The 25,093-nt window shown below is 48.2% G+C and overlaps 1 protein-coding gene and 3 non-coding genes across 4 annotated transcripts; 2 read left to right on the top strand and 2 right to left on the bottom strand.

Annotated features, from left to right (window-relative positions):
* Positions 1-5,820: 5,820 nt before the first annotated feature.
* ARMH1 (armadillo like helical domain containing 1) lies at positions 5,821-24,097 on the top strand. Its single transcript, XM_077825182.1, has 11 exons — positions 5,821-6,026; positions 6,704-6,772; positions 7,651-7,817; positions 8,739-8,935; positions 10,890-10,974; positions 17,824-17,946; positions 19,583-19,655; positions 20,777-20,906; positions 21,655-21,732; positions 23,599-23,718; positions 24,080-24,097. Exons 1-11 carry the CDS (start codon positions 5,821-5,823, stop codon positions 24,095-24,097), a joined length of 1,266 nt encoding a protein of 421 aa, XP_077681308.1.
* On the top strand, positions 14,561-14,676 carry LOC144269698 (U5 spliceosomal RNA). The gene has a single exon (XR_013347003.1). It is a non-coding gene; the product is annotated as a U5 spliceosomal RNA (small nuclear RNA).
* Positions 16,584-16,701, bottom strand: LOC144269699 (U5 spliceosomal RNA). The gene has a single exon (XR_013347004.1). It is a non-coding gene; the product is annotated as a U5 spliceosomal RNA (small nuclear RNA).
* Positions 22,629-22,792, bottom strand: LOC144269674 (U1 spliceosomal RNA). The gene has a single exon (XR_013346986.1). It is a non-coding gene; the product is annotated as a U1 spliceosomal RNA (small nuclear RNA).
* Positions 24,098-25,093: the final 996 nt, after the last annotated feature.

Genomic DNA, 25,093 nt, shown 5'->3' with positions numbered 1-25,093 from the left:
GAGAGAACCTTCCCTTTTATCAAATAGCTGCTTAGTTTGCTTGCAAGCCTTTCGTGAGGGAGCTTGTCAAAGGCTTTCTGAAAGTCCAAGTACACTATACCCAGTGGATCACCCTTGTCCACGTGTTTGTTGACCCTCTCAAATAACTCTAATAGATTGTTAAGGCATGATTTCCCTTCACAAAAGCAGTGTTGACTCTTCTGCAACAAATTGTGTTCATCTAAGTTTCTGATAATTCTATTCTTTACTATAGTTTCAATCAGGTTTGCCTGGTACTGAAGTTAGGCTTACTGGCCTGTAATTGCCAGGATCGCCTCTGAAGCCTTTTAAAACTCAGCATTACATTACCTACCTTTCAGTTGTCTAGTACACTGATTTAAATGATACGTTACAAAACACAGTTAGTAGTTTTGCAGTTTCATATTTGAGTTCCTTCAGAACTCTTGGGTGAATACCATCTGGTCCTGGTGACTTATCACTGTTAAATTTATCAGTTTGTTCCAGAACCTCCTCTATTGACACCTCAATCTAGGACGGTTCCTCAGATTTGTCACCTAAAAAGAATGGGTCAGGTTTGGGAATCTCCCTGACATCCTCTGCAGTGAAAGCTGATGCAAATAATTCATTTAGCTTCTCTCCAATTACCTTGTCTTCCTTGAAAGCTCCTTCAGCACCTTGATTGTCCAATGATCCCCAGATTGGCAGGCTTCCTGCTTCTGATGTACTTAAAAATTATTTGCTGTTAGTTTGTGAGCCTTTTGGTAGTTGCTCTTCAAATTCTTTTTTGGCCTGCCTAATTATACTTTGACACTTGACTTGCCAGAGTTAACGCTCCTTTCTATTTTCCTCAGTAGTATCTGACTTCTGATTTTTAAAGGATGCCTTTTTGCCTCTGCCTCTTTTACTCTGTTGTTTAGCCATGCTGGTATATTTTTGATACTCTCACTACTTTTTTTAATGTAGGTTATACATTTAATTTGAGCCTCTATTATGGTGGGGTGGGTTTTTTTAAAGTTTCGATGCAGCTTGCAAGCATTTCACTCTTGTGACTGTTGCTTTTCATTTCCATTTAACTAGCTTCCTCATTTTTATGTAGTACACTTTTCTGAAGTTGAATGCTACTGTGGTGGGCTTCTTTGGTAATTTCCCCCCACAAGGATGTTAAATTTAATTACATTATGGTCGCTATTACCAAGCAGTTCAGCTGTATTCATCTCTTGGCCCAGATCCTCTGCTCCACTTAAGACTAACTCAAGAATTTCCTCTCCCCTTGTGGGTCCCAGAACTAGCTGCTCCAGAAGCAGTCATTAATGGTCTCTAGAAACTTCAACTGTGCATTCCACCCTGAGGTGACATGTACCCAGTCAATATGGGGATAGTTGAAATCCCCCATTATTAGTGAATTTTCTATTTTTATACCCTATCTAATCTCCCTGAGCATTTCACAATCACCATCACCATCCTGGTCAGTAATACATCCCTACTGCTATACTCTTATTATTCAAACATGGAATTTCTCTTCATAGATAGGGGTGGGTAGGGGAAGGATGGAGTGGGGGAGGTGAGGATGGGTTGGGTAGGTGGGTGCAGGCAGATGCGGGGAGGACTGAGTCAATAGGAGTGGGTGGTAGGTGGGCAGGGTGGGGTTGGGTGAGGACGGGTTGGATGGATGGAGCTGGGGCTCGCTGGGTGGCAGCAAGGGAGGGTGGGATGAGGGCTGGGTTCATGGCAGATAGGGTGACAGAAGTCTGGCAACTCTGTCCATGTTCGGACTCCTAGCGCAGGGACATCCTTCCCACTGGGAAAGGAAGTGCTGCCAAACCATTCCAATAAGCCAGAGACCTGCTGGCTTAGTTTGCTATTGGCCTGGCTATGTAGGAGTAAGGCAGAGAGATTCTTTTAGGACTGGAGGAGACACAGTGCTTCATGGAATAATGAGCATGGTGCGAGAGCCAGCCAATCACCCCCAGAAGACAACCACGGGTAAAGGAAATGACCAGGATCTCACACAGCCCCTTCCTCAAAGAGCTATTGGGAGCCATGGGGGAACTGAAGAGGGTGTAGGGGCATCCCAGCTGGGGTGGGGTGAGCATTGGAGGAAATGGAGTTTCGCAGAGCTAGCAAGGGGACTAGTATTAGATGGATTTGGGCATAGGCGCCAACTTTTCCAGGTGCCGGTGGGTGCTCGCCCCCGGCCCTGCCCCACCCCGACTCCACCCCTGCCCTGCCCCCATTCCAACCCCTTCCCCAAATTCCTGCCCCACCCCGCCTCTTCCCAGAGCATGCTGCGTTCCCCCTCCTCCCCCATTCCTCCCAGCACTTGATGCCACGAAACAGCTGTTTCGCAGTGCCAAGCACTGGGAGCTAGGGGGAGAAGCAGGGACGCGGTGCGCTCAGGGGAGGAGGCGGAGCAGAGGTGAGCTGGGGTGGGGGCGCAGGGCGGGGATCTCTGCACCCACCAATTTTTCCCCATGGGTGCTCCAGCCCCGGAGCACCCACGAAGTCAGCGGCTATGGATTTGGGCGCCAACTGGGTTAGAGGGAGAGTAGGTACCGGGTTTGGGGGCAAAAGGGTGCTGGGGGTGTCAGTGGGACCAAGGAGAGAAAATAGTAGGGGGCTGCTTCAGCAGGGGGTCTGGAGAAGGAGCAACGGTCATAGAGCTTTAGGGAGGGAGGAAGGAAGGGGCCTGCTGGATCAGTGAGGATTGTGGGTTTGGTGGGGGGGCAGCAGAGTCTTCCCAAAAGTGGAGGGGCAAAGGCCCGCCCCCCCGGTCCCGTCCCTGCCCCATCTCTTCCCCCCAAAGCCCCACCCACAGCTAAGCCAGAGCAGGGCCAGGGAGCCTGGGACCCTCTACCTACCCAGGGTCAGGGGGTCCCAAGAGCAGACCCTGGTCTGTATCCCCGCCTCCTTGGCCCGCTGCCCAGGGCAGGTGGTGGGTCTGCAGCTCCCCATAGCTGCCTGCGTGGCTCTTGCTCCGACCCAGCTCCAGCCTGAGGGCAGGGCCTTGGAGCTGCGCCATGGTAAGAGCCGCCCAGACAGCTGTGGGGAGCCGCAGACCCTCCACCTGCCCTGGGCGGAGGGCCTGGGGAGTGGGGCCATGGGCCAGGGGCAACTCTTGGGCAGGCACCGCTACCCCGGGCAGCTGGAGGATCCATGGCTCTCCACAGCTGCCTGGGCTACTGGGGCCAGGCTCTAGCTGCCAGCCTGGCCGGGGGGCAGAACCTCGGGGGGAAGAGATACGAGCAGGGGTGGGGACCATGGCGAAAAGTGGATGGGCCAAGCAGGCTCTAACTTGTGCCAGGGGCTGGGCAAGGCTTGGAATCTGGTGGGTGCAAAGATATCTTAAAACCACTTTTTCCTTCCCATCTCCCAACTCATCCAGGGCTGCACCTCCTAAACTCAAGGTGCCACTCACAGCTACCTAGTGAATAGCCAACAACAGTTCCTAAATCACCTGGGTTTTCCTTAGAGTCCTCCCAACAAAGTACTGACTTGGTGTCCAATCCTCTAAGCTTATCTGATCTAGCGAGATGAGTGAGGCAGCTCATTGAGTAGCTGGACCGGACAATTTGGAGTGAGGAGACTTGGTTCTGTTCTCACTCTGCCACTGAGTTACTGTGTGAGCTTGGGGCAAGTCTTTCCCCCTCTCTGTGAATTTGTTTCTGTATCTGTAAAATGAGGATAATAAGAATACTTACCCCCTATTTATAGGGCACTTGGAGATCTTTGGATGAAGAGCACCATATAGGTGCATAATATTATAACAGTCAGTCTGGTACCATTATGTCCTCAGTTAGTTGTATTGTGTGATCATTTTCAGACCAACTCTTCTCCCCAGCTGGATAATAGGAAAGCACCCTTTATTCCTCAAATCCTCCTGTCCAGAGGCTGGTGATGGTGTTTCTGAACAGTGAGGATTATTGCTGCTTCCTAATAAAAGCAGGATAAGAGCACACCATCAGCATCTCAAACATAAATATGGAAATGTTAATTTAGAATCAATTTTGGGATGCTTCAGACTGTTAAGTTCTTTTAACTAGATTTCTGTAGAGGACATAGGAGCTCTTTATGGGCCTGTAAATTTGATGCAAACCATCTCTGTGAAATACTCATTCCCTCAACACACTAGTTGTTCTCTCAGTGTCTGTCTTGAGCCTTGCACATAATGTTTCACAAATATTCTGTAAATCACTGGAAAAAGCTCATGAGACTGTGAAATATGACTTTCGACAAAGGGCTCCTAACAGGCCAGTCTCCCATCAGCACTAACATTTGTTATGGCTAATAACACTTCCAATCACAACTATTTTGGGAAAACTGATTTATTTTAAACCTTGTCCTCCCTCAAAGGAGATCCTGAATACACTCTGCCAAGGACACAGACTCCTACAAACCACAGACTGTTAATTCCCTAATGAAATCCCAACTCCTCTTAACCCAGCAGAATTGTTTCTTTATCCAACTTTCTAGGGTGATTGTTTTTTTTGTTTTTAATTTTTTTAATACACTTAACTACAGAGCATTTCACCTTTAGGTCATTGGTTTCAATCCGGTGCCTTTTGTGCAGTCAAGTTCCTAGTAGACAAGTGCTAGGCACTTTACTGATAGCAAATAGGCATGGACCCAAACAGACCTAATTTAAACTAAACTGAGAGAAGCCCTGAAATAAGTGTCCAGACAGGGTTTGCATTGGTTTAACTAATTTGCTTTTAAATTACACCTTAAATTAAACCATTGCAGCTTTCTCACATAGACAAGGCCTCAATCTCAGCAGAGGGGCCAAGAACGGAAAGAGGCAAGGACTGAACTCTCTGTCATCCACACAGATGAAGCGTGTTGACAGGACTGTGTGGAGAGAAGCTTGCAGTATTTCTGCCTGTCTTGTACCTCCTTTGGCTCCGATTCTACAAACACCCATGCACTTGCTTAACTTTAAGCCCCACATTGGGACTACTCACAAGTTTAAAGTTAAGCATGTGTGTTTGCAAGATTGGGACCGATGTGATTAAACCATCTTTATCTTCCAGAGCTGTCAGTCTGCACTTTTTACCAGAACTAATTACACCAGAAAATTTGTAAATTTTGGGGGGAAGGGGTAGACAGAGAATGCCCAAATATGCCAAAGAAATTCAGCAAAATGGGTATCACTGTATTGAAGGTCACAAAGTCAGTTGGGATTTTCTGTAGCTGCCCTATTCCTTGGATTATTATTTCATTTCTCCCCCTGAATTTATTTAAAAATGTGCCGTTGAAAGCTCTCGGCACTTGAAGAGAAATTAAATAATACGACATGACCTAGGACAAAAAGGTTCAAAATGCAAAAGCTTCCCAAATCCACCCTTTTATCGACAAGATCCTGTGCATCTCTGCTCTTATTTCATCCTCCTTACCCTCTGGCAGGGCCTGTCATGTGATCAAATATTCAAGCTAGCAAGAATCTGAGATTAAGAAAATTTGTAACATTAAAGTGCTTTATTCATATCTGGGAGGGAGACTGCTCTTGGGGAGATGATCTTGTGACTCAATCAGGAGATCTGGATTCTAATCCCAGCTCTGCCCCAGATTTACTATGTGGCCTTGGGTAAATCAGTTAATTTCTTTATGCCTCAGTTTCTCCAGATGTAAAATGAAGATAACGGGAATAAAGGAAGATTAAGATTACATTAATCAATGTTTGTCAAGTGCTTTATGATCTTTAGCTGCAAAGCATTAGACAAGGAGAAAATATAATTAGGGCTGGTGTTACTCATTTGTACAGCCTACATTTATCTTTAAGGGTTTCTATAACCTCTCTCTCTCCCCTGTAGGACAGTATTGATCATGACTTCCACAAAGGAGCAGGCAGCCATCAGCAGACTGATGGGGTTCTTGCAGGAATGGGACAATGCTAGCAAAGCTGCTCGTAGCCACATTCTGGGCAATTTCATTAAGGCAAATCAAGGAAAGACAGGACCAGAGTTGGAGCTGGAATTCTCACAGGGAGCCAGCTTGTTTCTGACCCGCCTAACAGCATGGCTGAGGCTCACGTATCTACTTCTTTGGGATGCCAGAAGAGGTGGTGGGGCAATCGAGGGGAAGATTCTCTTCCAAATGTTCTTTTCCCCCAATATGATTTAAGGTAGCCCCTCTCTGTGGAAATACCTGAGTCCAGTCGTTCAGGGAGAAGAGCTTGGCCCATAAAAGCTGGAATCTGAGGGAAGTTCCACACCAAGGGTATTATTGGGTTTTAAATTACACAAGATTCCCCTTGTTTTCTCCTTCCCCTCTCACAGGTCCTATATCAGGACATCCCATCCTTCTAGTTGAGGACAAAATGTAAACTCCCTGCCAAGCCCATCAATGCTACAGGCAGGGAGTCACTTCACACCCACTCTGGGGATGAGCATGCTGCCTCCTTAGTGGTTTGCAACCCAGCTAGCCTGGAAAATTAAGGCCTGTGCCATTTCTAGGCTGACCAGATAGCAAGTGTCAAAAATTGGGACAGGAGGTGGGGGGTAATAGGTGCCTATGTGTGAAAAAGACCCAAAAATCAGGACTGTCCCTATAAAATCGGGACATCTGGTCATCCTAGCCCTTTCCCAAAGACAGGTTCCCCAGGTGTAATGCCACACATTGCCACCAAGCTACCAGCCAGACCAGATGCAGTGACCAGGTTTAATGTGAAAAATTGTCTCAGTATTTGCTCCTTAACATTGTCAAACAGCTACATGTATGGAATATACCTAGATCAGCAGCTAAAGTCCATTGGCATCTTTTTGTCAGCTGCAAGTAGGTGAGTATTTCTATGTCACTTCAACAAGAATTATTTGGGTGGCTTTAACATCCCAGAGTTGTGCCAGCCCAGGGTGAGGATTGTGAGGTGAGGGGCCAGTCTTAATATTTTACTACAAGGATGGTCTGGGAAAGGGCAACAGTCCATGATCTGTGTTTTTGAACACCCTGCTGTCAGCATGTACCCATAACTGGCCAAGCCTCTCCTATCTCCTCTGCAGGTCTCTGGATCCCCACAGTCAGTGAGCCTCCTTCATGCCTGGAGACTCCCACACACACTCTTAGTAGGCTGTGCAGTTGGACCTGTTTTGAATTGTGTCCCCTGGGCAGCAGAGCCCAGTTTCGGGAGGTCAGATACCATGGTGATCAGCGCTCTGTAGAAATGGATAAATCAGTCATGGGCAGGTGGGAGGTGCTGCATATGTTACTTCACACAAGGCTGGGCAAAGCCAGGACTCTTTGTGCTTCCCAAGAATACTGTAAATATTTTATGATGTTGCCTATGCTATGCAATTGCTCAGTGAGTCCCTCGTTTCCCAGGAGTGGTCTGATTGCTAACACACTAGTTAGGGATCCAGTGAGCACCCTGTGTATGGAGACCCAAAGTTCTCTGTGCATGTAGGTCAGTATCCAAATATGGACAATCAGAGGTAAATATCTCACCTGGTAGCCTATTGGGAGCACATCATACTGACATGTGGGGCCTTCACATTTGGGTTCCAAGTCAAGCTTCTGGTAGCTGTCGTCTCCGTCCGGGAGCTTAGACACAAACTGGAGGCAAGGAGGTAGGAAGAAGGTTCCCAGTAATATGGAGATCTGAGGAAGGAAGATTTTGTTCCAAGTGGTATATTTTTTGCTTTGTTCCCCTCATCTCTGTAGCCACAAGTATCTTATTGAATTTCTGGAGGTTGGAGGTGTGCTGACTCTCCTGGAAATACTAGGGCTGAACCAACTGAAGGAAGAGGACAAAAGGGAGTCAATAAAGCTACTCCAACTCGTAGCAAACGCTGGCAGGAAGTATAAGGAGCTCATTTGTGAAAGTTATGGTAAGTGCCATGCCATCTGCATTCTTTATCAAAGGAATGGGGTTACATCCATTTAGGCGAGTCTGTACTCTCTGACCTCCAAACGTCAAGGGCTCCTTACAGAACTGAACCTGTTCCTTTCACTCTATGAGAGTCCTAGTGATGGAAGATTATTTTATTTTTTCTCTTGTTGAAAGGAGTTCAGAGTCTCAGCCGTTGCTGAGTGGTTACATTTCATCCCCCTTCTCATTTTTAATGAGCATACTTTTTGTACAGTATTTTTCCTTTGATGTATTACAGCAGTCATGCTGGTGGCAACTACTGTGGCTAAGGTTGCAAAAGAGTTTTCATTATAACCTGCTGTATTCACCCACTGCTACCTCTCCAAACTTTCCCTCTTGGGGCTAAAATTTTCTATGATTGATATCTATTGAGAAATCAGGAATTTTTCTGAAAAGGAAAAGCTAGATCTCTTCAGATGTTTTTGAAGACTGGAAAAAAATAAATGCTTTTCCCATTGTAAAAGGGAACCCACCACTAAAATCAGTGACAGATGCTCAAGGTTTGGACAACTTCCTCAGCAGTGAGAGGAGTGGGATAGAATCAGTAAAGTGATACTCTCTATGCACCATTTACCTCAGGGGGCCAGATTCTTTATTGGTGTAAATGTATGTCATTCAATTGACTTCAGCAGCATTTTGCCCTTCTATACCAGCTGAGAATTTGGCCTATTATATTTTAAAATCCGTGTAATAGCTACTGATAAACTCACAAGAATGAAGATTACTCCCCATCTCTACCTCTCCAGCAGCACTGATTAAAATGGGACAGTGTTTTTGATAGTCTGGATTTCAATAAAATTTCCAAGTTTCTGTCTAACCTCAGATGTGTAACCACTTGGGCTTTCCAACTATGCAACTCAGTAAATCTTCTTATACACAGGTGTGCGATCAATAGCTGAGTTTTTGGCCAATTCCAAGTCCGAAGAGACTCAAGAACAAGTGCAAATTCTGTTGGACTCTTTAGGCCATGGCAATCCAAAGTATCAGAACCAGGTATACAAAGGCCTGATTGCTTTGCTGCCATGCACATCCCCCAAAGCCCAACAGCTGTCTCTGCAGACACTCAGGACTGTGCAGGTGAGCAGAACGGGATGTAATCAAACTTTAGCCTATGCTTTAGTTTTATCAGAACACTCTGTTTCATAATGAATCTATCATAAGCTGGAGGCTAAAGGTGAGTGGAAATCCTGCTACAGTTCTTGCCTTATTAAGGAGCCCAGAGAAGAGCTTATTGCATCCACAAGCACACCCAGTATATACTCAGCTGATATGTCCTAACATGTCTAAGGCTGCATACCCTGTGTGGATAAGCCAATCTGAAAGTTCCTTGTTGAGGTAGTACTGGATAAGAGAATTCTGAAGCAAGGATCCTTTTGTGCCCAGTTGCATGTCATCAGCACAGTGTGTGCTCTTCAAGTTCCCCAGCAGTTCCTGAGGCTGAGAACACACTGAAAAGGAAAGAGGTGCACAGAGCTGTTTTCTGTCTGATTTGGATAATGAAATCATGAACAATTCTCCCCTTAGACTTTTCCCTCTCAGTAACACAGATGCTAAACTCCAAGGCTGTGTGTGAGCAAGTGCTGAGTGTATAAAGGCTGCTACTGTTGTTTACATAGTCCCTGCTCCATCAGGATCTAATATGCTGCTTTTAAATAAATTGAGTATGAAAGATATTTTATAATTCCCCTTCTCCTCCAGTCTGTTACTTATTGTGAAAGCCTAGTATGAAAATATAACCTCAGCTGTAGGAGAGGACATGCCTCTAAAGACGTGTCCTGCCCTTACTCCGGGGAACTTCAAAGGGAATGGCATACAGGATTAACTATAGGTTTCAGAGTAGCAGCTGTGTTAGCCTGTATTTGCAAAAAGAAAAGGCGTACTTGTGGCACCTTAGAGACTAACCAATTTATTTGAGCATAAGTTTTTGTGAGCTACATCGTTCATCCAACGAAGTAAGCTGTAGCTCACGAAAGCTTATGCTCAAATAAATTGGTTAGTCTCTAAGGTGCCACTAGTACGCCTTTTTGTTTTAGAATGAACTATATGGTCTTTAGTGCTACTGTTTTCAATCCTGCACTTTGGTGTGCCTTTTTTTTTTTTTTTTTTTTTTAAATTGAGGGAATGGGGTTCTGGTCTTCTGACCCTTCTTAAATTCTCCCTGGCCTGGAAATATGCACTTACATAAAACGTTTTAGCTATATGTTAATTACCCAGAGTAAGAGCTAAGCTGTGAGGTAGGTAGCAGCTCTGATGCAGTCTGCTGCTCTTGAATTTAATTCTGACAATCTTCCATTTGAAATTTCAGTCCCTTGTCATCAAGGAAGGGGGGGTTGCCACCACCCTCCCCAAATCTGCAGGACCACGGATCCTTGATCTTTGAACATAAAATGTCTCTCTCGATCTCTCCTGTTACATACCATATATATATGAGAGAGACAGAGACACACACCCTGTTAAAATCTCAAAGCTATTCTAATGCCTCAGTTAGCTGGAGATCAATGAACCGCATGCTCAGGTTTGAGGAGTCCTGAGAGGAGGAAAGGATTTTATGGGGATTTTTAAAGAGTTTGTCTCCCTTTTCCCCACACTTTGTATAACATTTGTCTTCTTTCACTGTAAGCTCTTGGGGCAGGGGACTTTTCTACCTCTTTGTCTAGCCCCAGAGCAGTGGGGCCCTGATCCTGATTGGAGTCTCTGGGTACTGCCATATTACAAATATTAAATGATGGTAATTAATAGTTTGCTGCCCCAATAACTGCAGTCCTTAGTCTTAGAACCATAGGGCTAGACTGGGCAACCACCACTACACTGGTGAGCACTTACATGAGGAGTCCTATTCAAGAATAAGTGCTCACTATCCTGAATGATGGTTGCAGAATCAGCCCCAAGAGGCCATTTCCTTGAGTCTCTCAGAGCACAGTGCTGTGTGCACTTCTCTGTATCCTGAGGATCAAATACGTGAATATTTCAGTGGGCTACAGAGGGGAGAGCTGTGAGGAATAAACACCCTGCTTGTTCCTTTCCTTGTCAGGTGATCGTGGGAGCAGCCCATCCCAGCATTGTGGATGCTGTGTTGGGCGTGCTGAGCTCTATGCACTTGGAAGTTCAGTATGAAGGTAGGAACCACATCCCTTATGCTGTCTGCTGAGGAGGAAAGCAGACGTTTGAGTCATTTCTGGGGAGGTTCTCAGTGAGCCTGTGAAGAGTCACTTCAAGGCAGCAGCCGCAGTGTCCTCAGAGCTCAGCTCAAGCAGAGTGCGTGAGCACTGGGCTGGGTGGATTTGCCTTTCGGCTGCTCACTGAGCTCTAAGGAATTTAACGGACCTGGCACCAGGGCCCCGCCTTCGGAAAGGAAGACAGGCAAGTCACAAGGGCTGAAGGCGGAGTGCCTGTTACTGCACAGGCCAAGCAGTTGGGTGCAACACCAGGTCGCACCCCGGGCTACCCTCTGATGAGGGGTGGGTGGTTTGTAACCCAGTTGTGTGTTGTCAGCACGCCGCCCCCCAGCTCCAGCCTCCTTGCCGGGCCCGGCCGGGGGGTGTTGCTTGTGCAAAGGCTGTGTGTGTCTCTGGCTTTTCCCATCCTACCAAGGAGGGCCAATGGCTCCCGTCACTGGTTTGCAGGAGCGGGGCTGGGGACGTGGGTCTCCACAGGCAGGTTAACGAGCTATGCAGTGGCTGCAGGCTGGCAAAGCCAAGCCCTGGCGGCAAAGCCCGGGGATGGCAAGGGCTGGGGACAAAACCACCTGCTCTCTGCTGCCCCTGGGCAGGCTGTACTGACCACAGGGGGTGGGGCAGGATCCCCTGCAGGCTCCAGGCAAAGGCCGATCTGGCCCCCGCGGCTCACCTGGGCAGCTCAGCAGCCCTTTCACTGGCCCTTTCCTGCAGGCAAACAGGAGTGACCAGCGGCCCGAGCCCGCCTGCTCCACCCGAGGTTCAGAGTCCAGCACCTGCAGGGTCCCAGCCCAGGGGCATCTCCTGTGTGGCCCCGGGTAACCGGTGTATGGAGCTGTGCCCAGAGCAGCTGTGGAGACCCCGGGAGCCACTGCCCCTCCCAGAGCTGCATTCCAGGGGCTGTGGCCTCAGCTCGGAGGCCGGGGCTCCCCTGTGCTCTCAGACCTACCTGGGATGCACATTTGCATGCCCATAATGCATTGCAACCTGCATTCCAACTCCCTGGTCCATGGGGTGGGTTTCCTCCCAGAGACCCTAGTTCCGAGGAGCAAACTCGCAGTTTAATTGGACCAGAGCAATAGGCTGTAGAAACAGGGATTTGATAGGTTTGGTCACAGAGACCCCCTTGGGACTGGCACCTGATGTGCTGAAATTACCTCCGAGTCTGTTTTCCCTGCCAGCTTTGAACTCCAGAACCCTGCATTGTTAAGCCAGACATGCATACCTGCTGCAACACAGACCCCGGGTCTGGACCACACCCCCAAAGCTGCAGACTTTAGGTAACCTGCTGAGCAGTTTTCACTTATCTCCAGCACCCAGTTTCCAATGGGATCCAAACCCCAAATAAATCAGTTTTACTCTGTATAAAGTTTATACAGGTTAAACTCATGAATTGTCCACCCTCTATGACACTGATAGAGATGCACAGCTGTTTGCTTTCCCCAGGTATTAATCACTTACTCTGGGTTTACTAATAAACAAAAGCAATTTTATTAAATATAAAAAGTAGGATTTAAGTTGTTTCAAGTAATAACAGACAGAACAAAGTATGTCACCAAGCAAAATAAAGCAAAAACACACAAGTCTAAGCTGAATACATTAAAAAACTGATAAGCTTCTTTCACAGATGAGACTCCTTGTCTGGGCCCCATCCTTTCCCCTGCTACAGTCTTAGTTAGTTCCAGCCGACATCTTTAGGTGGTAAGCAGGGGCTCTCATGACTGGCCCCTGGTGTCCTGTTCCACCCGCTTTTATAGCTTTGGCACCAAGCGGGAATCTTCCTGGGTCCCCAACCCTCCTTCTAAATGGAAAAAGACCAGATTTAAGATGGATTCCAGTACCATGTGACAGGGTCACAAGTCCTGAGAGACCCCAGCCTCCATCCTTCCTGGCCTGGCCCACCATACACAGGCAGGTTTGCAAGTAAACAGAGCCCTTGACAGGTCACCAATTCTGACGCACCCTTAATGGCTTCCACTTAATATGTTTACATCGGTGATACATGTTCATATCTTACTCTAACTCCAGATATAGAAATAATCCGTGCTGCGACGATGCTGCCTGTGGGAGCCTGCTGAGGTCACTCAATCAGGGTGCACTGCAAACAGAACAGGGCAGACAAACCCCAGACACTAGTGGATATTCCAATACTTAGCTTTACCCAGCCAGCCCAAAACAGCTTCTACAGCACCTCCCTGGGTACTCAGACTTCCAAACACAGTTCCCTTAAAGTACCCAGCCTCAGGCCTCCATCCAGACACACGTCAAACATATGGTGATAAATTCTGAAAATCTTATTTCATCATATAAAAGAAAAGGTTCTCCTCACTCCAAAGGACCAAGTCCCAGATCCAGGTCAAATAACCTAGATCTTACCCCAAATACAGGCTTATAGTCTATTCTTTTTTAATACATTTTAGTTTAGTTAATAAGAAAAGTGTGTTAGTTAAAAGATCGGTTTCAGAGTAACAGCCATGTTAGTCTGTATTCGCAAAAAGAAAAGGAGTACTTGTGGCACCTTAGAGACTAACAGTATGCCTCTGATGAAGTGAGCTGTAGCTCACGAAAGCTTATGCTCAGATAAATTGGTTAGTCTCTAAGGTGCCACAAGTACTCCTTTTCTTTTTGGTTAAAAGATCAATATACATAGAGACTTGAATTCAATTCTTGAGGTTCAAATATCTAGCAGAGATGAGCTTGTAGTTGCCAAGAGTCCTTCTGGCAATAGTCCATAAGTTATAGCCCAATATCCATATTCAGGGTGACTCTAGTCAGTGACTGGGGATCTCAATCCTTGTGGCTTAGGGTTTCCCCTTCTTGAAGCCAAAAGCAGATCTGAGATGAAGAAGGATCATATCCCAAGGTCTTTATACATTTCCAGCAGCCTTTTGGTCTGAGAAAACAATCAGCTTCACTTTCCTTCTCCCAAACATTGTGGCAATTAGCACAAGGTAATTTATCCATTGATCAGTTCAGATACAGGTTACCCCAACCTTCAAAGAGACAACAATACTATTTTAGTCAAGTGTCTTCCTAAATGTTAGTATTCCTTTTTTGATCTTTGAATCAAAGCTATAGCCATAGACAAGACTTGTTTGCTGACATCACAAGACCTGAACAAACATCTCCCCTTCTCTCTCTAACAATGCAGACTTGCATTTCAAAGCGCTGTTCATTTACATCTCTTCCTAACCAGTCTCTAAAGTTCGGTCATGGGTCAGGTCAGTCTGTGAGTTAATTAACTCTTTTGGCCCTGTCACCTTTCAATGAGATATTATATTACACTAATAACATCACACATACAAACAAATAGTATGAACACACTCAGTAGAGTGCAAGCTTTCTAATATCACCATACAAGGAGTATTTAGTGTAAAGCATGTTCTAGTTATGTCATATTCATAAGCATATTTCTATAAAGCATATGGAGTGCAACAGCACAAGGGGGTTTAGCCATCCATCAGTATAGTCACAGTGATGTAATAAAGTGATGGTCTTGCCCTGGCAGCACTTCTGCAGAGCTGAAGGTATGCTTTGGTTTCTCTTCAGATTGTATAAATCTTTCACCTTTTACTAAAGATTTCCATGGAAAGGAATATTTATGAGTTTTTACCCAATTTTTTGAGGCTTCAATTCAATGAAGCTACTTGATGTTGTGAAAAAAGCAGGAAAGGAATTAATTGTTTGTGTTACTGTGATGGGGTTAGAACTCACCACCACTAGCACCTCCCGCTGGTTCCTCCAGGAATTAGCTCTGTCCAGTCATGGAGCACCTTTTCCGCATGGTGCCTTCCTTGCCCCTTGTCTGCTCTGCTGCTTTGGGGACCCTCATTGCTCCCTGCTCAGCAGCATCCTCTTCAGGACATTGCCCTCCAGCAGTGCCCACTGCTCCAGTCTCACCCCCTTCCAGGGGTTTGGGGTTATCAGCAGTCCACAATCTGCACCTGTTGTAGGGGCCAGCTGCAGCCTCTAAGTCTAGCCCCTTATCGCAGGACCCAGCCACAGCCTGGATCGGGCCACACTCCTCTTCAGCCCAGTGCAGCACAAGGGGAAGGGGGGTCCCAACCCAGGGACCCTCTAGCAGGAGCCTCTCTGCCCTCCTTCTCTCCCCTTGCCCTGCTATTGTCCCTGGGACACTTCCCCTTCAGCCCTATGGACCTGCCTGGCCTAGGCCAGCAGCCTGCGGTTTTCCTTGGCCAGAGCTCCCCAGCTCCTTCTGGCCTTCCCCAGCACTGCTCTGTCCAAGGTGCTACCTTCCAGCAGAGGCACCTATCCTCCTCCTTTGACCACCAGGGAGAGACTCCTTGTGCCCTTCCTGGACAGCCTTTATATATGGCTGAGTCTGGCTCTAATTGGCTGTCTCTAATGCAGCCTCTGATTGGCCCCCGCCTGCATCACCTCCCTGGCCTGCTGAAGCCCCATCTAGGATAGGAGTGGGGCAGCCACCCCACTACAGTTACATACAAATAAATTTATGTTTTTATTTTAAAAATGTTCTTCTTTATGATTTTTTTTTTTTTTGGAGAGGAAAAAACTTGCTTTTTGTATTGAACAGATTCAACTGTGTAAAATACATTTAAAGTTCAATATATTTTTGAGGTTCTTTTTAAGCAACAGCTCATCTACTTGCCTAGTGGAGCAACTTTGTGAAGGCCCAGAGTTACTCCATTTCTCTTTTACTCCTGGGGGAATTCTGCACTACTGCGTGCATGCATAATTAATGAACCCCACATATTTTTAAACTTTTTGCTCAGAAAAAGCTTCTGCTAAAATGTTGCTGCAGTTCTGCCTTTTGCCCACCAGAGGGTGCTGTGGTGATCGAACAAAGCAGCAGCTCCCAGCCAGCTAAGAGAAAGCCAGACTTCTTCACAGCACCTGTCAGGCCAGGTCAGAAGACAGGGGCTATGGGGAGACAGACAACATCTGTCTGGGGTGCTCGGGGAGTCAGATGGGCTTACAAGGGCTAGTGGGGGAAGACAGACTGGGACAGGGGCTGAATGGGAGTGGAGGCACAGGGTCACAGAGGGGAGGGAGGTGCAGGGCCACATGGTGATGGGGAGGGGGTGCAGAGCTACATAGGGACAGGGGAGTGGGGGCACAGACACATGGGGCAGGGGGAGGAGGCTCAGGGACACAGGAACAGAGGACTGGCCGGGTGGAGGCTCAGGGACACATGAGGACAGGGGGAGGGGAGCCAGGGATACATAGGGACAGGGGAGTGGCTGGGTGGGGGCACAGAGACACAGGGGGTTAGGGGAAGGGGGTACAGAGCCACAAAGGGACAGGAGAAGAGGGGGCAGGGCCACATGGGGATAAGGGGAGTGGGTGCCTGAATGGGGGTGGAGGGACACATGTGGACAGGGGGTGCAAGGACACAGGATGGGGATATATGCAACTTCTAAAGAATTAGGTTTTTTCTTCCCCCATAGAAAAAACAATTGCACTTAAACTTTCAATGGCTTATGAAAACAAAGCATTTGACTCATAGCTTTTATGAATTATTTTATAGACATCAAATAAAAATGGTATCTACTTTTTCCACAAAAATTAGACTTATTCACAGAACAATTAAAAAAATTGCATGTAAACTCAGAAAAGCTTATTGCCACAGAAATTTTTAGTAAAATGCAAAAGATTTATTCCCTCTGAGGAGAAAAAAATCCTGAATATAAAAGTAGGATGACTTTTGGAGGGGAACTGTGGGTTTTCACAAATCTTCTCATTTTTGAGCTCTGTGTTCTGTGCAGGCCAATCCTCATAAATGAAGTTGAACAGAAATTAGCACGTCTTTCCACAGTCACTGAAATGTTCAAAGAAAGGCTTTTCAATGTGCAATGCATCATGGGTATGCAAATGAGCTGGTGCTCCCAGAGCCCTGCTCCCAGACCAGCCCCAGCTTCTCCCTTCTGCTATGAGCTGAGCTGAGACGTGCTGGTGGGGAGCTGCTTCTGGCCTCTCGGCAGCTGCCCTGGGGATGGTTGGCTCTGCTGCCCGGCTGTTGGAGGCATCAGAGCAGGTGGCTGCAAGCTGAGGGGGGCATTGAGTGTGGTGCCTGCATCTTTACTATGTTACTGGGTAAAGGTTTCATGTTTGCACTAATCCTGGAGCTTGATGACTCTCTGAGGTGCTCCAGAGTCCTGATTCTGCCCCCTGCAGATGGAGGGTCTGGGAGTTCCCAGCAGGAGCCATTGCATCCGCGTGCCAGCACTTTCCAAATTTCCAACATTCCCAGACTGAAACTCCTGAAAGGTGTGTGGGGAAGCTGCTCCAGCAAAGGGGCTGCTCCTGCCCCTTCCACCTGGAGCCTGCAGTGGGCCAGCGCTGCTCTCCATGGTGCACATGTGTAAAGTTAATGTAACCTTCACATGTCCAGTACCTCAGCACCCTCCCACTATGTCCCAGAGAGTTCCATGCAATACAGAGGTCCATGTCTTAATAGAAAGCCAGCCATGTTTTGGCTGGACTCTTTGCCATCCACATACACTTGCTGGCCAGCCCATGGGGTAATAATGTCACCTGGGATCTACGAGCCCTGGAGAACATGGTTCTGCTCTCAGATGCGCAGAGCATATCTTGGCCTCCTGTTCTGTTTCCGAGCAGCTTCCAGAAGGGAACAGCGCAGAGTCCAACCCTAGTCAAGGAGGTTTACTTTAAACAGGCAGAAGGAAAATGCAGCTCTTTCAGGAGCCAGCGTTCAAACCATTGTCTCTGATGTTTCACCTGCTGCTGGGATTGCTGTGCAGCCTTGTTAGAGCACCAAGGTGGCACTTTGGCCTCTTTCCTTGTCTCTAGCCATTCAGCTGATAAAGGATCTCATGGCCTATGAAGTCCGGCCAGTGCTGCTGAAGGGTCTGGTTGAATTACTTATATCACCGGGGAAAGAGACTGCTAAAGTGAAAGGCAAAGCCCTGGAAGGTAAGCGGTCACAACAGGTTCCCTTCATGTCTGCTTGGAGGCTGCAGAATGCTGCAAAGTGGGTTGCTCTTGCTCTGCTTGCTCAGGTGATTCACCAGCCACTAATGGGCAACTTTGGTACTTTAGTCTCCTTGGGTGTGACCCAGGGGTTCACAAACTGGGGGTCGTGACCCCTCGGGGGTCACGAGATTATTACCTGGGGGGTCACGAGCTGTCAGCCTCCACCCCAAACCCCGGTTCACCTCCAGCATTTTTAACAGTGTTAAATATAAAAAAAGTGTTTTTAATTTATAAGCGAGGTGGCACTCAGCGGCTTGCTGTGTGAAAGGGGTCACCAGGACAAAAGTTTGAGAGCCCCTGGTGTAACCGGCTCTCGCTAATCCATCCCTGCGCTACCTTGGCAGAGGTCAGAGGCTGCAGCCAACCGCCTGGCTGATCTGAGATGGTGTTGGCTATTCAGAAGAGGAGATGCAGAAGTCTCTTCCTAGTGGGCATGGTACCCACTGCAGTGGGCCTGAGTGCTCCTCTTGCAGCCTGGACCCCCTCTCCAGAGAAGAGTGAGGTCACCTGCAATGGAAGGCGACGGGGGGGGGGGGGCGTGGAACAACTGGCTGGGTCCTGCTGGGAGGCTGATGCCCACCGCCACAGGAAACATAGCAAAGGGCTAGGCGCCCACATCCCCTTCCTAGCAGGACCTAGAAACCATGTGTCCCTTAAGCTCTGCCTTGCAAGAGGCCAAAGTAGAAGGGAATCTCCCTTTCTCCTCCCCACTTCATCAGAGCAGCTGAACTCCATGGGTAGGTTGGTGCAGTCTCAGGAAGTGGGGTGTCCTTCCTGGGATTGCGGCCGCCCTCTCTTTTCCCTTCCCCTTTCCTGCAACAAGGTGAGAGGAGATGGCAGGCAGGGCCCCATGGCAGTGGAGGCTGGCACTGCACTCTCCATGCCTTCATATCCCCTGTTCCCGTCCCCATTGCAACTGTACAGACATACCTCCACATGTGGCTGTCACTGTCAGTGCTTCCTCTGATGCTGCTTCCTCTGATGCAGGCTCCTGAGTCCTGTTTTCCAGTGACCCTCTGGCGAGTTGCAGAGTTCAGCTTTGTCTGTTTTGGGTAATGGAAACTGCCAGGCAACTGCAAACATCCAGCTTGTTGGAGCCCTCAGAGCAGGAATGGGAATTTTGATGCTATTTGTGAACTGTGTGGATTTGTTCAGTTAATGCAGCCAAATTAATGGAGAGCAGGGGATGCGGCGCTGTCTTTCAGAGGAGATCTTAAACTCAATTCCCTTCTGCATGTGGCCAGAGGAAATTAAAGATCCCAGGACACCTTTTCAAGAGTCAGGGAAACCTTGGTTTCTGACCCACATCCTGTCTCAATGAAACAGACTGTAATGTCCCAGAATGTTTGAGTCGCTGCATTAGCCTGGCACAGTCGCTGAGCAGTGAGAGCTCATTGTGGAGCCCTGAGCTACAGTACATTTGTAGGTAGATTCCCTTAGGGATGTTGCTCTAATCTCACAAATCCTCTTTTCTTCAGGTACTACTGGTCTAATTCCCCAGGTTATTACTAAAGCTTTATGGCAGAAGTATGGCTCTAGCCGTAGTTTTCATCCTGTCTAATGTTCCCCCATTCAGACCCAGCCATACTCCATCTTCCTGAGCCCTTGTCGGTGTATATACAGCAAGCCGCTGCAGCAAAAGCTATCGGGTAAGAAAATTCAGAGCAAAATACAAAGGGAGATTTATACAGGATTTAGAGAAGCTGCTTCCTTTATAGAGAAAAGGCCAGTCGTTATTCTTCATAGGGAATCTTTAGCCCTCTGCCATTGCTGTCTGAGTATATCCCTGTGGCTCTGTAACTCCTCTATATAGACTTCGGGGGCTTTCATCCATTCACAAAAGTGCTCAGGAGCTTAGAGAGAAGCACTTCTGCTTGGGTACCAAAATCCAGATCCTCCCCTGTTACTAACACCACCTGAAATTATTCAAAGCTTTTATTATAGGTGAAGAAATATAATATCAACCTTTACTCTGGCCATTAATACAGAGTCAGAATGTTCCCTCTGTTTCCAGGCCAGCATAGAGAGGGACAGTGTTAGCACCTTGCCACATAGCTGGACCAAACCATGCTATGTAACAGTACAGAGCCTGTTGTGTTCTCAAGGAAGCAGAGAGTCTCTTGTAGTGAAATGCGTCTACTTAACAATTTTACATCAACAGCAGAGTGCATGAAATCAAATTCAGTGTCTGACTCAGTGAATCCCTAAACTCTGGCTGTCTCCATGCTTCTCTGTAGCTCACTTCCTGTTCGATATCTGCAAAATCCACAAGATGGTCCTATGCCAAATTTCTCCCTTGAAAAGCAGAAGATGATGCAAAACACCGGCCATGTTGCTTTCTCCAGTGATGTGCTCAATAATAAAATAATATAATTTACTCTTCCACCCTGGATTCTATGGGGTAACGTGGTGGATTTGCTAGGATTTAATATGTAAATCAGGTGTTTTTATTGTCAATCATTAAAAGAAATGTAGATCTCCCAACATAGATATTAAATTGTTCACATGTAACCATGGGCTTCCTCTTCAGTTTAAGAATAGCATGCGTCCTTGTTCATTGGTGTTAGTCATTTGTGAGTGACCGTGGAAAGATGGAGGCATCACTTTGCACTTGGATCAGCACCACACCTAAGGCAACAGGACTAGAATCTGTCCCTCCAAATTGCTAGCTATGGCTCTTTCATTTCATTCCCAGAAAGCTCCTGTTCTTGACGGATTCTTCTCTCATGCGAAAGAGCCTTAGAGCCTGACTGTGCTGATTTCCTTGCAGCATTCTAGCCAAGGACTCCACCAAACTGGCCGAAGAGATGATCCAGCTGAGAGTGGTGCACGGCCTTATGTGTGCTATGGGGAATGAGAATCATACCACCTGCCAGAGACAGGCCAGCATCGCTCTAGAGGTGAGTGTCTCTGTGTGGGGCAATGGGAATTTTAATGTGGATTCCTCCCCCTAGGCTCCTGAGCAGTGGGAGTTATTCAGATAAAGGGGATCATTCACACTGGGGCAAAGCTGGAGAAAAAGGGCATTGATGATACAGCAACGTACCCACAGTTTCTGTGTCTCCTCTGCTGTTAGTGCTTGAGGACGAGCTTGTCCCTTCCCAACCCCACTTCTCCTTCTGCTTAACAATCATGATTCCCAGGCAGAAAACCTTCACTGAGGTGGAGTTAAGGGCAGTAAATAAATGAGAAGAAACTGTCATGGAATGGGTTGCAGTTTTGAATAATACAAAATCAGGAAATTCAACATAAAGGCCATGCTTCAAACCCAACCCAAAGCCTGCAACCTAGAGAAATCCAGCGTTAGGGTCCTCCATTCCGCCCACAGGGGACGCCGGCTCTAAAGCCCAGTGGTGCGACAGTTAACTATACCCCTGCCGATCACAGTAGCTGAAATACCCAGCTGCTCTAGCAATATGGTTGGGCTTGGGTGGAGTACCAACCCTTCCCTACCTGTTTAACCCTGGCCTCCAGCAGCGTGGGCGCTCAAAGTGAACAGCAGAATGGGGGCAACGGAAGGATAAATCCCAGGTGGGAAGGAGCACTGAACTGGAGCACTTTAACATCCTGTGCGGGTGCTGCTTTTCAATGGAACCAGACACCACCCCCACCCCTCCTTTTGCACTTATTGGGAGTGTTTTGTTGCAGTATTTTGTCCAGACATTTCCCATTGTGGAGGAACATGTGAGGAAGGCAACAGGAGAGAGACTGTTCCAGCTTTTTATGGTAAATGGGCTTCTCTAACTGCCAGGGCTTGTTACTGGTATGGAACCTGGGTCCATTTTACAGGGATAATGGAGACTGGGTTTCATCCCTCTAAAACCGCAGTGCAGCTCCAGTTCCTGATCAGACTCCGGAAACCACTGGGGTCAGATCACAATGTCCTCAGTTAAATGAATTTATTTGGTTTAGGCCCAACACCCCCAAAGACTTCACTCCATGCCGTGAATATCAATGTACACTTGCACTATCCCCCTGTACTAATGAGGTAGAACAATTGGTGCAAATCAGAGCAGGGCCTGAGCTCTGAAGTCTGGGGCGAGCGGCTGGTTCTTTTCTGACTTGGGGCCCGTCTTTAGTGTAAATGGAGTAACACTGAGGGACATGTCTGGACTCAGATTTGCGTGGTGATGTTGGAAAAGTGGTGAGACATGCAGGGCTAGCAGTGTCCCAGAATGAGGAGATAGGCATGAGCCCCTGTCTGAATCTGAGCTCTCCTGCCTGGAGGTACCTCAGGACTGAACACCATGTAAATCAATGGAAGCCCTAGCACATGGACCCTTTAAACCTGAGCAGGACAAAGCCATAGGAAATGTCCTGCAGGCAACATTCCTGGGCCGTGCTGGACTCAATGGGGCCTAATAAGACTTTCCCAGTTCCCTTTTAGGGGAAGCGTTGGATGGCAAACTCAGCTGGCATAAGGAGAGACAGCTGGTTCCGTCTACTTCAATAGGGCCGTGCCGACTTACCCCAGCTGGGCGTCTGGCTCTGTAAGTTTGATTGCACAGTGCTCAAAGCCCAGGCCCATCCTCAGGAGGGTATGGAGGGAAGAGAGTCTGGGACTGCTATGTACCTCTCATGCATGGCTGTTGAGCTTCGTCTTCCTTTGCTTGACTGAGTGCCAGGGGAGAGCGCGAACGCAGTCCCCCACTACCACAAATTATGCAGTCGAGTTTCCCGCATTTGCGGAAATCGCAGGGGTCAGCACACCCGCAGTGCAATGGATGAACCTCGCCCTGGGAAAACCACCTTCGTGATCATGGTGTCTCCCCTGCAGCACAGGTTACATCCTGATTAGTGGGTCTGCCCTGACAGCCAACCGCTCACCAGGGAATTAGCCCTTAAGCTGTTGTAATGTGGACAGCCTCTGCCTTGCAGCAGTGGAGAGCTAAGTTCCCTCTAAGCTGTGGCCACACAGATGCATAGTGGGGAGAGGTGCCCTGGCCACGGAGCTGCCGTGGTTGGGGAGAGACACTGCTCCCCCAGGCCCGGGCTGCTGCAGCAAGAGGGCTAGGGGGAGTCCTCTCTCCCCGCCGCAGGCCCATGGCATCCCACACCCCAAACCCCTCATGCCTGGCCCCACCCCAGAGCTCGCACCCCCAGCCAGAGCCCTCACTCCCCTGCAACTCCACCCTCTGCCCCAGCCCTGAGCCCCCTCCCACACTCCAAACCCCTCAGCCCCACCCCCACCACACATCACCTCCATATTTGTGCACATAACAAAATTCATTCCTCACAGGGATGTAAAAATTAGAGGGAACATTGAGAGCAGGAGTCATTTACCAGGGAGTGCTAAGACTATCCAACACACGCTCCCAGTCCTTTCGCTGAGAACATTTTAAAGCTTGGTTTCTCTGCTCAGGAATCAGTCACAGCAACCAGCCCCCAGGCTATGCTCAGTGCAATGATGGGTGGAGACCGGCAAAAGAAAACTTTGCCAGGACTCCCCCTGACTTGTCATTTCCAGGACTGCCCAGTTGAGGGGGCTTGTCAGGAACCTTCCTCCTTCTCTAGCTAGCCCTTCTCGTGCCCTTGATGACTCCAAGTCCCTGTAAGCTGCTAACCTCCTTCCTTTTTTGCTGGTTCTCCTAGAGAGATGCCAAGACCTTGTACATGAACATGGATGCAGTACAGGTTGATATTCTGGCATCAAATAAAGTGAACATCCCAGGAAGTTTATCAAGCCCAGAAAGGATGCCGCACATGGAAGGTGTGTAGGGGTCATGAAAAGGCTGACTCAGAGACTCTGAGATACCAGGGCCCAATTCGTCTCTCGCGTACACAAGTGTAAATCAAGAGTCAGCCCTTCTAAGTCAGTGGGGATACCCTAGTGTAAGGGAGAGGAGAACAGAGCTTCAGATGGGTTTGGGGGGCAGCCCAGAGAGCAAGAGGCCAGAGCAGGGGGTGAATCCCAGGTCTCCTGCAAGGAGCTGAGGTGCTGTTGTCCCTCGTAAGAGTCTGGATGCTGGAGAGTTCCCCCCACAAACCTGCCTAGCATTAACACCACAGCAGCCAGCGCTCCTTGGCACCACTGCCCCTCTGCGATTCATGGTTCTCCTTTGTTCTTTCAGAGGAAGGAAGCACAGAATGAAAACATCAAACAGAATGAGGTCAGCTCCTCTGCCCCGCCTCTCTTCCCTCTTCCACGCCCTCTGCCTCCCTCCCCACCGCTTCCTCCTGGGCCGTGCCCCTCTCTAGAGCCCTGCAAATCTGCAGGTATCTGCTTTACATCCGTGGACCATTTCTGCAGATAGCAGCATGGATGCAGATACAAATTTTGTATCCACGCAGGGCTCTGATGGTAAGAGCTGGGCAGGCAGCTGTGAGGAACCGCAGCACGGATCCTCCACCTGCCCTGGGCAGGGTAACTGGGGGACAGGGACACTAGGCCAGGGGCTGCTTGGGCCCCCACCCAGCACAGGTGGAGGGTCCGCCGTAGCTCCCAGCATGGCTCTCCCCAACCCGGCGGGGGCGGCTTGGAGATACAGCCTGACCACAGTAAGAGCTGGGTGAGCAGCTGTGGGGAGCCGTGGAGGACCCTCCACCTGCCCTGGGCATGGAGCCAAGCAGCCCCTTGCCCAGTGTCCCTGGCCCCCAGGCCACCTGCCCAGGATCAGTGTCAAATTGTTTTCCAGTTTCTTTTGAAATGTATGTCTTTTTTGCTGAGTTTAAGACAGTTGCCAGTTTTGAGAGATCCTTTTGTAGCTATTTGCAGTCTGCCTGGGACTTAACTATCTTGAGTAGTTTTGTATCATCTGCAAGTTTCACCATCTCACTGTTTACCCCTTTTTCCAGATCATTTATGAATATGTTGAATGGGACTGGGCCCCTGGGGGACACCACTATTTACTTCTCTCCATTCTGAAAATGGACCATTTATTTCTACCCTTTGTTTCCAATCTTTTAGCCAGTTATCAATCCAGGAGAGAATCTTCCGTCTTATCCCGTGACAGCTTACTTTGCTTAAGAGCCTTTGGTGAGGGGCTTTATCAAAGGCTTTCTGAAAATCTAAGTGCATTTCATCCACGGGATCCCCCTTGTCCACATGCTTGTTGACCCCCTCAAAGAATTCCAGTAGATTGGTGAG

This window comes from Eretmochelys imbricata, chromosome 8 (genome assembly GCF_965152235.1).
Source record: "Eretmochelys imbricata isolate rEreImb1 chromosome 8, rEreImb1.hap1, whole genome shotgun sequence".
Taxonomy (NCBI): domain Eukaryota; kingdom Metazoa; phylum Chordata; order Testudines; family Cheloniidae; genus Eretmochelys; species Eretmochelys imbricata.
This window is presented reverse-complemented; position numbering and strand designations above follow the sequence as displayed.